We start from the raw sequence: 12856 nt of genomic DNA, 5'->3' as shown, positions 1-12856 counted from the left end.
AACGGCTAGCAGCAGATTCTATTCTCCACCCACACAGACATCTGTAAAAGCTTCAGTTTCCCCTGGTGATGCTGCTTCTCTGACACCCACAAAGAAAATCTGAGTTTCGGTTTCCCTTAAGCTGTCACGAGGAAGGCGCCTGGGGCTTCCCCTCTCACCCTGTGGGGCACTGTGTGCAGCAGCAGCGGAAGGAACAATGATGAACAGCTCAGGCAGGAAGCTCAAGGTCCCACAGGGAGGGCGGACACTCACACGAGAACAGTAACAGAAACAGTGGGGAATGGGCACAAAGACAGCCCTGAAGCAGTCAGGGAGCCCAGGCCCCACTGGGGCTCATGGGCGGTGGGGATTGGAGGGAAGGCTTTTGAACAGGCAGCCCCAGCTGGGCGGCCTCCAGAGAGGTGGAGAGAGGGACAGGGGGCGGTCAGCAGCCTGGGGCTCTGGCCCTTCAGGGAGGGGCCCTGGGGCTGAAACCTAAACCCAGTGGCAGTTTGGTCTATTCCAGGAGGACCTACAAGAGGCGGGCCAAGACAGGCACTGGCAGGAACCAAAGGGTAAACTGGATGGAGCCTGGTGCCAAGGCAGTTGGAGAGGGACCTGTCGGGGAAGGCTTGGTGCCAGAGGACAAGCCAGAGGCTGTTCCTCAAAGAGGAGGCTCAAATTTCTGTGGGTTTTTTTTCACAAGCCTCTCTGGGATGTGAGATTCATTCCTTAGAACTCAAGATGTCTAAGGCCCTCCTTCTCTGGGGTCCCTGGGGTTTGGGCCGGACCAACAGGGAACCAGTGACCAGGGGTACAGCAGGAGGGGCAGGAGATGGCAGCTCCATCTCCCCTCGAGTGTGAGGAGCCCCTGCCCTTCGCTGGATGAACAGTTTGCCCAACCAGTGCTGCGACACCCACGTCCTTCCTGCAAAGCTCTCCCCAGACTATAAAGAGGAACAGAGTGCCTGCTCCTGCCTGCTTTCAAGGCCCTTGTCAGGAAGGGGAACTGTGGGTGACTCCAGATCACTGTTGGGGCTCGGGTCACCCTTCAGGGCCTGGGTCCCGGGCTGGCAGCTCGGACATCACCTCGGAGCCCTCTTCCCCACCCCCCTGTTGCTCTCCAGATACACTGTAAACAGCACGTTTATTTGAGGTTTTCAAACCTCTGGTAAGAAGCACAAGAACAGCAGGGCTCTCCGTCATGCTGCCCTGGCCCCAGCCAGTCAGGCATGCAAGACTGAGGCTGGGAGATGAGTCAAGACACCCTCAGGAGCAGGGCCAGGGAGACACCGCCCTGCCCCGCTGTCTCCCCCACTCCCCCACCCCCAGTCTGGGCCTGGATTGCAATCAGCAAGGCATACCCAGCCCAATCTCAGATCCCTCCCAATGCAGGGACCTCTGCTTGGTCCCTTCTCTCTCCCTCCCCGAGCTGCTCTGACCCCTGTCTCTGAGCCCCCTCTCCTGGAACTCGAAGCCTGAGTCACATGCAGAGCTCCCTCACACCAGGACCAAACCAGCTGCTGTTGGGCTGTTTCCGTCAGCCCCTCCTCTCCAGCCAGGTCGCCAGAGGAGCAGAGCAGGCCTGGCTCTCCTGTCATTGCCTGGTACCCAGTTCAGGTAGGGCACTCGGCAGGGGACCAGGATCAGCAAACGCTTGCTGAGAGAACCACTGTGGGTGAGAAGGGCAGGGGTGCCCGACTCAGCCTCTCCTAGCTCCAGTGTCTCCCAGCCTCCACTCACTGTCTCCCGCTGGGTCTGACACTCCTCAGGGCTTCAACAATCCAAGATGCAGTGCCAGAGCCTCTGCCTCCAAGATGTCTCCCTGGCTTGGTGCCCAGCTCGGGGCCAGGCTACTGACAGGCAGCCAAACCTGCTACTTCAAGGCCTTGAGGACAGCCTCCAGCTTCATGGCCACGGCCAGGTCGCCCTTCACCTTCAACCGCCCACTCATGTAGGCCCCCAGGGGCCGCAGCTCCCTGCACAACAGGGCCCGTAGGTCCTCCTCGGACAGCTCCACCACCACGTCGGGGATGACATCAGGCACTCCACGTCCCACCCTCCCTTGCCCTGTGGGGAGAAAGAAAACTGAGAATCAGTGAGGGGACAGCTATGCTACAGAGGGAAGAAGAGGTCAGCACGTCCCACTGGGAGGGGTGGAAAGAGTGGCTAAGAGCTCAGGTGCTAATACCCAGGGTTCAAGTCCTACTGACTGTGTGACCACTCAGAGCCTCAGTTTCCAAACTGGTGAGATGAGGATGATAATAATCACTAAGTCACGGGTTTATGATGAGAAGTAGGTGACATGATGCGCAAAACACACTCAGACAGAGCCTGGCACGAACTGGCCTGCAACGTGTGCAGGGCTCTTGGTCTAGGCAGCTGGGCCATCTGGGCAGTCCTGCTCATGGGGATGGGACAGGGAGCCCAAGGCCTGGGCAGTCACTGCCTGCAAATGCCATCTGAGCTCCTGATAGCTATGGGTTTGCCCTAAACTGCTGGCAGGAATAGGACCTGGTCTGAAAAGGACCACAGGTGGTAGGGCTATGAGCAACCCCAGCGGGGAAGGAGAGGGCAGGGAGGGCAGCGGCACCTGCAGTGAGATCCAGGAAATAGATGCTCTGGGGGCCGCTGGGCAGGATGACGTTGAACTGGTAGCAGGCCCCGACCTGGCTGACCAGGGCCTCTGACAGGATAGGCTTCAGAGCCGACAGCAGCCCCTCGGCCACAGGCTGCTTGGGGCTGGACCCAGCACCCCCGTGAGGTGCAGACGGCTCAACCTCGCTCACCATCTCCAAGGTATCTGCTGGTGGTGGCCAACGGGATGGGGGAGGGAGGCAGAGAGAAGGAAGTCAGTGTGCTGCCAAGGTCAGGATGACGGTGGCCCTCGTGCTTTCACAGCGCTCTCTCTTACACCCACTTCAGGCCTGCGTTCAGTTTCTTCCTCTGCTGAGAGGCTGCCCTTGAGTTTCTAGCCATAACCCCAACCCCTATTTCTAAATCACTCCAGCCTTGAGTCTTAAACTCTGTTCCGGATGCTGTTGCTTCCTCCTATGGAGGCTCCCAAAGGCCTCCGCACACTCAGACTCTTCTCATTACCTTAGTCTAGTCAGCTCTAGAATCAGGGCGGCTGGAACAGCCGGGCAGGGTGTGCACTGCACAAGGTGCTTGGTTAAAGGAACAAGAGGCGAAGCTCAGTCTGTGCTGGGCACGAAGCTGAACGCCCGGCGGGGGAAACCACCCTTTCCCTGAGGCTCCTCACCTGGTCCAGGGCGCGGGGCGCCTCCTGCCACTGAAGGCACACTGCCTCCCAGGAAGTGGAGGGCCAGCTGCTGCAGGGTGCTGTCCAGGCTGGGCCCTGCTGGGCTGTCCTGGGGCGGCTGGAGCACGGCCTCCACTGCCAGCTCCACGCGGTCCACCTCCAGCCCCCAGGCCCTGGTCACATCGTTGATCTCCAGCTGGAGGAAGTGTGGGGAGAAATGGCACTCGTTCCACAAAGGTCCCATCCAGAGCACCTTCTTTAGGCAGGCTGGTATGGCCATGGTGACCCATGAGGTGCCAGGCCAGCCCTTGAGAAGTGCCCAGCCTGGACAGAAGCAGAGGGCAATTACAACGCAGCCATGGGAAGTTGTAGTGTGCACCAGGGGAGGGTGTGGGGCAGGGAGGAGGGGTGATGCTAGGAGGAGGAGGAGTTATCCAGGTGAAGGCCATAAAGGAGGACCCTTCCAGACAACAGCATGTGACAAAGCCCAGAGAGGAGCACCTCGAACGTTTGCAGAACTGCGAGTAACCACAGCTCCACGTAGCTGGACCCTCAAGTGCGGGCTGGGACACTGGAGACAGCCAAGGGTGGCTGCTCTCTCTCATTTGGACTTATTCTGAGGCACAAGGGGCCCCCGAGAGGAGTTTAGCAGCAAAGTGACAGAGCAGTCTTCCTAGCTGCAAAGATTCTCTTGGCTGCTATGTGGACGCTGGACCGGAGGGGGTGAGGATGGAGGGAGACCAGGTAGGATGGTGTTTCAAACCGCAGGCAAAAGTTACGCAGACGCAGTGTCAGGCAGAGGCGGCTTTGAGCCGAGACTCATGGCGGAGGGGCACAACTCTTAGACTCTAAGCCACAGAAGGACCCTAAAGCAGCAGCACCACTGGGCTTCTCGGCTGCCTGAGTGTGCGAAAAGAGAAAGGATGGGGAGGAGCCGGGGAAGCCAGGTTTCTGATGTGGGTCCTTGCACAGATCATGAGTGTGGGCATTCACCCAGAAAGCACACACAGAGGAAGACACAGATGTGGGGGTGGGCAGGGAAGGAATGATGAGTATTCCTTTAGGGAAGGAATAAGGTATTTTTAAATACATTAAGCTTGAGGTGTCTATGGGACAGCCAACCACAACTGGGTAAGCAGGTCCAGGAAGTAGGACAGAATGGTACTGGATCAGAGTGTCGTGAATAATTAGTGTGCAGAAGTAGCAAACAGCCCCAGGGGGATCACAGGTGAAAAGAGACCACTGAGGGAACCCTGGAAACAGGAGGACAGGGAGTAACCAGGTGTGTGGAATAACAGAATTCAGAGGAAACAGGGGATCCAATAATAAGAGAAGGACAAGCCATGGAGTCCAAGGCTGCCTCCAGGTGACGAGAGGGAAGGACTGAGAAGTGTTCCTGTGCTGGCAAGAGGGAGGTCACTGTGGGGTTGGCAGTGATGTCAGTCTTAGGAGCCTAGAGTAACAAGAGGAAGGGAGGAAGGAAAGGGAAGAGAGGGGTGAAGAGCTAGAAGGGGTGTGGGACAAAAGGAGAGCGTGCAGAAAGGCAAGAAGAGGATGAGTGGAGAGAGGGAGCCGAGTCCTGGGCCCCGAGCACTGGGGAGTGCAGAGGAACCAGATGCTTCCAGGGAGGCAGAAAACAGCACAGAGGTAGATGAGCTTCAGGGGGTGACGCTGGAGGAGTTCTCACCCTAGAGCGCTTTCTCCTGAGGATCAAGAGGCAAGGCCTGCTGCAGAGGGATGGGTGGGGGTGGGGCCAGCAGTAGGGGAGGCTGGGCCAGGCCTGGAGGGGTAAAGCAGCAGGCACAAGTGGGTAAGCAGCTAAGAGGGCCCAGCAAGGGAGAGGTGGGAAGCCTGCAGTCCCTCCAGGTGCAAAACAGGCAGATGGAGAAGTGAAAATGAGAGACGGATGTCTGAACCAGGCCTTGCCGAAGGTGGTGGATTTCCTGAGATTTCATTTTATCCAGGTACTGAATCCACTTTGCCAGGAGCTAAGTCAGTCTGGGTAATGGCCCTACAGGACTCTAATGCCCTGGTATGGGACTCACACCCTCAAATGGCCTCAGGTGGCTTTGTTGCACCAAAGTAATGTGCAGCAAGGCCAAAAACAAAGGCCAGGAACAAAATCTGATTTGTGTAAGACTAAGCAGTGAACTAACCCACTGCAGTGTCCTTGCCTGGAGAATCCCAGGGACGGGGGAGCCCGGTGGGCTGCCGTCTATGGGGTCGCACAGAGTCGGACACGACAGAAGCGACTCAGCAGCAGCAGCAGCAGCAAGCAGTGGACTGGAGGGCAGGGGCAGGTGGTCTGGCTCTGGCCCAGCTCTGCCCTTGACCACGGCTCTTAGGGGCAAGTCATAACTTCTGAGCCTTAATTTCCTTCCTCCAAAATAAAAGAGTGATACTAGCCTTTGTGCAGCAAAATGCAAAGCTGAGATACACTGAGGCAGACAAAATGCTATGCGTGTGAGAAGTATTGTTACTATCAAAAATAGAATTTTCTTGGGAATTTCAGCCAGCTGATTTATTTCCTGAAGGGACTGGAACCTCCAGGAATGGTATTACCCACTCCGTTCCCTGTCCTCTAACCCTGGGGAAGGCAGAGCCTAGGGGAACGAGGAGGAACTTCACCCACGGTCCCCTGCCAGGACATGGGAGAAAGCCTGAGGTGAGCATGAGGAACAGGCGACTTGCCCTCACAGTGTATTTATTTCAACCCCTCTTGTCACAGGAGGGATCTGAGGTGAATTCCAGTGTAACTGCTCACACTCAGACAAGAGGCAGGAAAAAGGCCCAGAACAAAGAACACAAAACCACAAAAATGCACATGCTGCCTTGGGGAGCATGGAATTCCCCAGAAGGTGACTGAGCCAGGAAGGCCCCTGCTCCTTTCACCCACCTGCCCGCCCAGGAGGCCGCTCAGTGCCCCTGAGGCCCAGCGTTGTAATGCCTGCAGGGCAGTGAAGAGTGAAACCTGAGGCAAGACTCAAGGCCACTCCCCTGGCCCAGCCCCTTCACCTCTCAGGCCCAGTTTGCCCAAGATCGCTATGGTCTGTGCCCATCTTTCATTCCTCAGCTCACAGTCCCACCAAGACCACTGACTCTTCACAAGTTATTACACTCTTAGGACACAAGGTAAACTGAGGCCCAAAGTGATCTGGTGCTATGCTAAAGTGCCCCAGCAGGCAGAGCCGGGCTCACGTGCCAGCCATGGAACTCTGCCCGGTGCAGAGCTGCCTACCAGGAGTTGGTCGCTGATCTTGAGCTTCTCCATCTGGATCTCTCGCAGGGGCCTCTTGAGCAGGGCCTTGGTCATGGCATTCTGGGCTGTCATGCGTGTGGCTGTGTTCAGGTCCTTCACCGTCATCACCGACAGTACCGGGTCCCAGATGCGGAACTGGACGTCGGCCCCCACGGACAGCACAGCCCCATCCTTAGAGGCCAACTGTTAGGAGAGGCCAGGAAAGAGGGGCAGGGGCTGCAGGGAGGCCAGGCCCACTGAGACCACCTAACCCGACCCACTTGCCTGGTCACTGGCCCCTCGAGAACAAAATGGTAACCCCAAGTGCAGGGGGTTCGATATACAGAGCAAAGATGTCCTCCCAGCCTCCCTCCTCCTTTTTCTGGCTACTCACAGGCCAAGGTACTGACATCCACAACACACCCAGCATAAGCTCCCCACTCCCTCTGTCCAGGGCAGCCGAGAAGCCCCTCACCTTGCAGGGAGGAACACTGAAGGCTCGTGTCCTCAGATCTACCCTCTGAAAAGAGTCGATGAAGGGCAGGAGCAGAACCACACCGGGTCCTTGAGGGGTGCGGATCCGGCCCAGTCGAAACACGATCATGCGCTCATAGGTGGGCACGATCTGCTCATTATAACGAGGGAAAGGGTCAAAAGCACTGAGCTGATGCTGACAATTATGTCTGCCCAGGTCTTTTCCCCCACCTCTCTCCCTCAGGTTCAGGGTCAGGGATCCTTAGCTCTGTTTCCAGATGAAAAAAAAAACAAGCTCTGAGAGGTTAACTGATTTGCTCAAAAACCACAAAGCCCCCAGGTGAAACAGGCAAGATTTGAAGGCAGTTCTGAGTAACTCCAAAAGCCATGCTCTCAACTACGATACTGTACTGACTTGATGGTCTGTGAAACCTTTTATCTGTATGGTCTAAAGCTAAACATGACTCAAACCAGGAAACTGTCTGCCCTTGTCTTAGTCAAGGCATAAGCTGGGCTGCTCTAATAGCAACCCTGAGGGAAGGGCTTTGCCAGCTTCAGGTTCCTGGAGTCCTCAAGGAAGGAAATATATCCAAATTGAGAAGGCTCAGAGAGGCAGTGACTTGCCCAAGGTTACAAGATACTTGTTTCAGTGGCAGTTTTAGGATTAGGATTTAGGGCCTAAGGAAGGACTCCCTTCCAGACCACCCCAAACCCTAAACCTTCTAGAGACAGTGGCTGTTGTCTGGGGCTGCGTGAGGGTCAGCTTCCACCTCCACTGCAGCTCCCAGGTGGGAGCCTCTACTCTAGCTCATCCTTTCCCTTCTGCCCCATCCCTTGTTGAAAACGAGGCTGAAATTCCTTTTACTCATCACTTGCTGGGCCAGGTTGAGTGTTTTTCATTTCTAACTTAGCCTAACCCAAAGGGAAGAAGATATTCCTGTGCACCTTAACACCAGTGTTCAGACCCCTAAACTTGGGCGTTTGGGAAGACTTGTTTCTGCCACTTACTGGTTCCCAATAAAGTTGAGCCTCAGTTTCCTCATCTGAAAGCTGAGAATGAACAATTCTTGTCCAGCCCATTTCACAGTGTTAGCTGCTCAGTCATGTCCAACTCTTTGCGACCCCACCAAGATCCTCTGTCTATGGAATTCTCCAGGCAAGAATACTGGAGTGGAGTGCCATTCCCTTCTCCAGGAGATCTTCCCAACCTAAGAACTGAACCCAGGACTCCTGCACTGCAGGCAGATTCTTTACCATCTGCACCCATTTCAGAGATGTGATAATACTTAGAGGAAGCAGGCAGAGGATGGGAAATTCATGCACCAATGTTAAAGCTCTCAGTGTGGCCCAACCTCTCTGGGGACTGACCCAGCCAGCCTTACCTTCAGGGCAAACCAACCAGAAATGGGGAAGGTGATCAGCAGCAGCAAGAACCCCAGGAAACTGATAAGGCCATGGCAGAAGCAGGAGGGCCAGCTCTGAGGTGCATCTAGGGACAAAAGAGCAGAGACAGTCAAAAAATGCCAACTGCGTCTGGCATGACAGCTGCAGGCTGAGTGAACTCAGTCAAGTGCACCTTTTGCCCACCTCCCCTTTCAGGGGCTCCTTCCTTCTCAGAGCTAAGATGTTCTTTCCTAACTCACAGTGTTTCATTTCACTGGAGTGCCCTAAAAACCATCAAATACTTGCCTTGCCTAATACTAACTCCGTATCTGTGGGCAGGAGCTAGTTAAGGACTGTTCCTTCCTTCCACATATCAGAATCAATTTGTTCCAAGTCCCAGCCTCACAAGGCCCATTCTCTGCTAGGCAGCAGTCATTGGAACTGAGAAGTTAATCACAGGACAGCTCGGCTCTCCTCAATGGGCTGAGCAGGAGTCAATCCTTTCGTCTGATTTAAACTGCCTCCCACTTCTGGTAAAGCCAGGAAGAACTCAGCATCTGTAAACACATGCTGGGTTGAACTGAAGGCTTTTGGCATAACACCTCCTCCACTATTGCCCGGAAGTGTGCTTTCAATTTGGAGGTAAGGCGTTAACCAAAAGAGATAAAGCATCAATGACTCTTCAACAGATGACACAGATGAGGGCTAAGATGTTCTTTCTTAGCTCACAATTCTTCACCACACTTTAATGTCCTAATGACCATCAAAATGCACGCTTCACTTGAAGCAGCTTCAGAAGAGAGGTGAGGGGAGGGGGACTAGGAAGAAAAGACTTGGCTGAAGCACAGGTCCCTGCTCCTGGTGAATGAGAACCCCAGGATGGGACTGAAAGCTGAGAAAACCCCATGATCTTGGGGATCCTCTTCCCAACCCTGAACTGGAAGCAGACAGAATCTTCTGCTCCACCCTTCCAGGAACACCACACCCTTTGGGCTCTCTGAGCACTGGAATACTAAATCTCCTGCTTCTTTCTGACCCATGTGGCCCCAGCAGGAAAAGAACTCTTGGATAGGGGCAGCTCTCATTACAGGAGGGGGTCACAGAAGGGCCGAATCCTCCGGGGTTTGGTTGTCAGGCCGAGGCATGTGGGATCTGACCTCTGGGTCAAGCGAATTACTCAAGGCTTTGGAGAAAAACAGGGCCTGGGAAGACATGACAGGCATCTAAGGGCCTGCCTTTTTGCCCGGCGCATCTCCACCAGGAAACCGGGAGATACTCAAGCTTGAGGAATCTAGAGGTGTCCCCTGAGGTGAAGATTCTGCCACTTCTCGGCGACCAAGTGCTCTTGGCGTGCTGGTGACCTCCTATGCCTTGACCTTAGTTTCTTTCTGGGCAAAATGGAAACCTGAAACCTTTGGGGTGATAAATGCCAAGAAGAAACGAGGTGGGGCGAGGCTTCTTGAAAGTAAGGGAGCTCCAGTGCTGCCGCCCCGTAGCTCTAAGGGCGGATGGGCGGTAGTGTCCCAGCGCCTGATCCAAGCCCTTCTCCACATCGTGGAAAACCCCTCTCGCTCCCTCCTCTTAGGCTGCGAGGACGCAAGACACTCTGACTCCCGAGAGGCAGAGAGTTCGGGGGTGCCTGCTGATCTCCCTCGGGTCCGCTGCGCTGGGCGGCCACTCACCGGCCCCCGGCCCCACGCCGCCCGGCTCCGGGGACAAGCAGCCCTTCTGAGAGCCCAGGAAGCCGAAGTTCGACTGCTGGAAACGGTCAAAGTCCCCCAAAGGCAGCGCCCGATACCCAGACCTGCCAAGCATGGTTCCAAACAGAGGGCACGCCCCGCGCCCCAGGGCAGAGCGGGACTTGACCAGCCAGCCGCTACACCGCCCCGCCCCCGCCGACCGCTGCTTCCGGTTTCGCCTGTGCTGCCGGGGGAGGGGGAGGGGCGGCCCGAGTGCAGGAGGAGGAGGCCGACCGCGCCCGGCTCGCACCGTTGCATAGCGCCCCCTGCGCTGGGAGGACCGAACTCCGATCGCGGGGCTGGGAGGAAGGGGGTGGTCAAGTGGTCCTGGAGGCCCACAACGGTCCGCTCCTCCTAAACCTTTTCCCACTAGGTCTTAGAAAAGGAGCAGGAAGAGAAGCTGAGCTTTGTAAGGGAGTTTTCAGGAGCTGAATCTCCAGAGGCAAAGAAATGCTACCAGCCTTCTCAGCACAAACTGACAAACTCTGGACGGATTTGGGGAAGATTGCCTTTAGGGTTTCTCCAAGGCATGATCAGCAAATTATTCCTGTTCGTATCCCTGAAGCTCCATTACTTTGGTCACCTGATGCGAAGAGCCGACTCATTAGAAAAGATCCTGTTGCTGGGAAAGATTGAAGATAGTAGGAGAAGGGGACGACAGAGGATGCGATGGTTGGATGGCATCACCAACTCAATGGACATGAGTTGGAGCAAGCTCCGGGAGACTCTGGGAGATGGTGAAGGACAGGGAAGCCTAGCGTGCTGCAGTCCGTGGGGTTGCAAAGAGTCGGACATGACTGAGCGACTGAACAACAACAAAGCCCAGCAAGCAGGGCCTGGCACAGAGAGGATGTCAGTGCTTATCTGTTGAATGAAGGGGTAACCAGGTCATTATGGGTCAACCTGGGGCAGGAGGGCCTGAGCTTCGGCACAAAAAGAAAGAAATTCTGTGTGCAGATCTCAGGGAACATGGCAGAGTAAAGAAGGGGATTGCATAGTGCTATCCCAGGGCAGCCCTTCCAAGCATCACAGACCCTCAGACTTACAGATGCTGAAATAGCACACCCCACAATCCAGGTACCCAAAGGTAACTTGCTTCTCCCTGGCTGGAGAAAACCAAATGCAAAAGGTTAATTTACTCTGTATACCAACAAATTTTAATTTCCAACAAGGCAGGCTGTGTTCCAAAGTGGGCAAAGAAATTAAAGCTTTTCTTGTTCCACACATGCTGGTCCTGCCTCCTAAGGCCCCTCAGCCATAGTCCACTTCCAGATCCCTTCTGCAAATGGCTCCTTACCATCTTTGGCTTTTCCTAGCTTCATAGCCTGCTTCTAAAGCCCTGGGGACACTAATCAAGCAGCAGGGTGCATGCAGTAGGCTCTTGAGGTTTTTGCACTGTCCCTAGGAAGTTAGTTCTCCCCTATCCTCCCACCCTGACCCTGAACTATAAGTTCACCCCAGCCCCAACTATTAAAGTTTTACAAGAGCAAAGTCCTGTCACCGCCCTTCTAATCTGTCCCAAGCTGGAACTGAACACAAAATGGGTCCATGGGAGTCATCACAATGAATGGAATGCATTGAGGTTTGAAGACAGGGGCACTGGCCCAGTGATGCCACCTGGAGCTGTGTCTTCTCCCCTCACCAGGAGAAGCTGGGGCTTCTCCTTTGACCCATTGCTAAGTTGCTGTCTCCTCATTTTTCTCATACCTGCCCACCAGCTCTCCCCATTCCCTACTGCCTCAGATCCACCAGCCCTTTCTGCTGTCACATCAGGCATCATCCTGATGCTGTCATCTCCACTCAGCGTCCTCCCAGTCTGACTCGGGTCCCTCCTCTCATCCCACAGCCACTGTCCCAGACCACCTGGCCCTAGGTTGTCAGAGAGACTGTCCCAATATATACAATGGACATGGTTCCTTGTTTTCAAACCCTTCACCAACTCTCTGTGGTCCATAGCCCTGGTCCATCTCATCTTGCCCAGCCCATCTTGGTCTGACATCATGCATGGATCCCCTCTCGAATCTGAAAATAACCAAAATGAGTTGCTTGTTTCAAAACTAGTTTCGAAACAGCTTCTGTTTCAAACCTCCATGGCTTTGCATATGCTGTTCTCTCGGTCTTAAGTGTCACCCACCCATCCCCAGCCTCTGAATCCCTGGCAAATTCCCACCATCACTTCAAATCCCAGCTGAGTGATCTCCTGTCCAGCCACTCTCAACACTGTGAAAATCTCCCTTTGGGGGCCTGCTCCTGCATTAGATCTGGGGTGGTTCAGATGCTAAAGAATCTGCCTGCAGTGCAGGAGACCTGGGTTCCATCCCTGGGTAGGGAAGATCCCCTTTAGAAGGGAATGGCTACCCACTCCAGTATTCTTGCCTGGAGAATCCCATGGACAGAGGAGCCTTAGAAGACGACAGTCCATGGGGTCCCAAAGAGTCGGACACGACTAGAAGACTAACTCTTTCCCTTTTTTTTTTCCAAAGTAGGAGCCACGCGTGGCCCGGCTGTGTGGCTCTTGCTCCCAGCTGAGGGCTGGCATGAAGCTGTGCCAATGTGAGCTGAATGAAAGATTCCAAGCCGAGGGCAGGGACGGCCTCCATTCTGCACAAACATCAGTTCTGCCGCTGTCCCGCGTGTGACTGCTCTTCTCTCCCTCCTCGCCGCTCTGGGCGTGTCTTCAGGACCCTGGGCCAGCCTCTCCGACCCTAGAACCGCCGGTAGCTAGTGTCTCACTTCCTCTGGGAGGCGGGCCCTGAGCTGGCACCTCCCCTTTAGGGCTGC

The 12856-nt window shown here is 55.2% G+C and overlaps 1 protein-coding gene across 1 annotated transcript; it reads right to left on the bottom strand.

Moving 5' to 3' along the window:
• Window positions 1-1367: 1367 nt before the first annotated feature.
• STOML1 (stomatin like 1) lies at window positions 1368-10151 on the bottom strand. Its single transcript, XM_052659822.1, has 7 exons — window positions 10019-10151; window positions 8336-8442; window positions 6955-7104; window positions 6480-6683; window positions 3242-3437; window positions 2573-2782; window positions 1368-2049 (listed from the first exon to the last, which is right to left on the bottom strand). Exons 1-7 carry the CDS (start codon window positions 10149-10151, stop codon window positions 1856-1858), a joined length of 1194 nt encoding a protein of 397 aa, XP_052515782.1. The 3' UTR covers window positions 1368-1855.
• Between the last annotated feature and the right edge of the window lie 2705 nt (window positions 10152-12856).

This window comes from Budorcas taxicolor, chromosome 21, assembly GCF_023091745.1.
Source record: "Budorcas taxicolor isolate Tak-1 chromosome 21, Takin1.1, whole genome shotgun sequence".
In the NCBI taxonomy this organism is placed as follows: domain Eukaryota; kingdom Metazoa; phylum Chordata; class Mammalia; order Artiodactyla; family Bovidae; genus Budorcas; species Budorcas taxicolor.
This window is presented reverse-complemented; position numbering and strand designations above follow the sequence as displayed.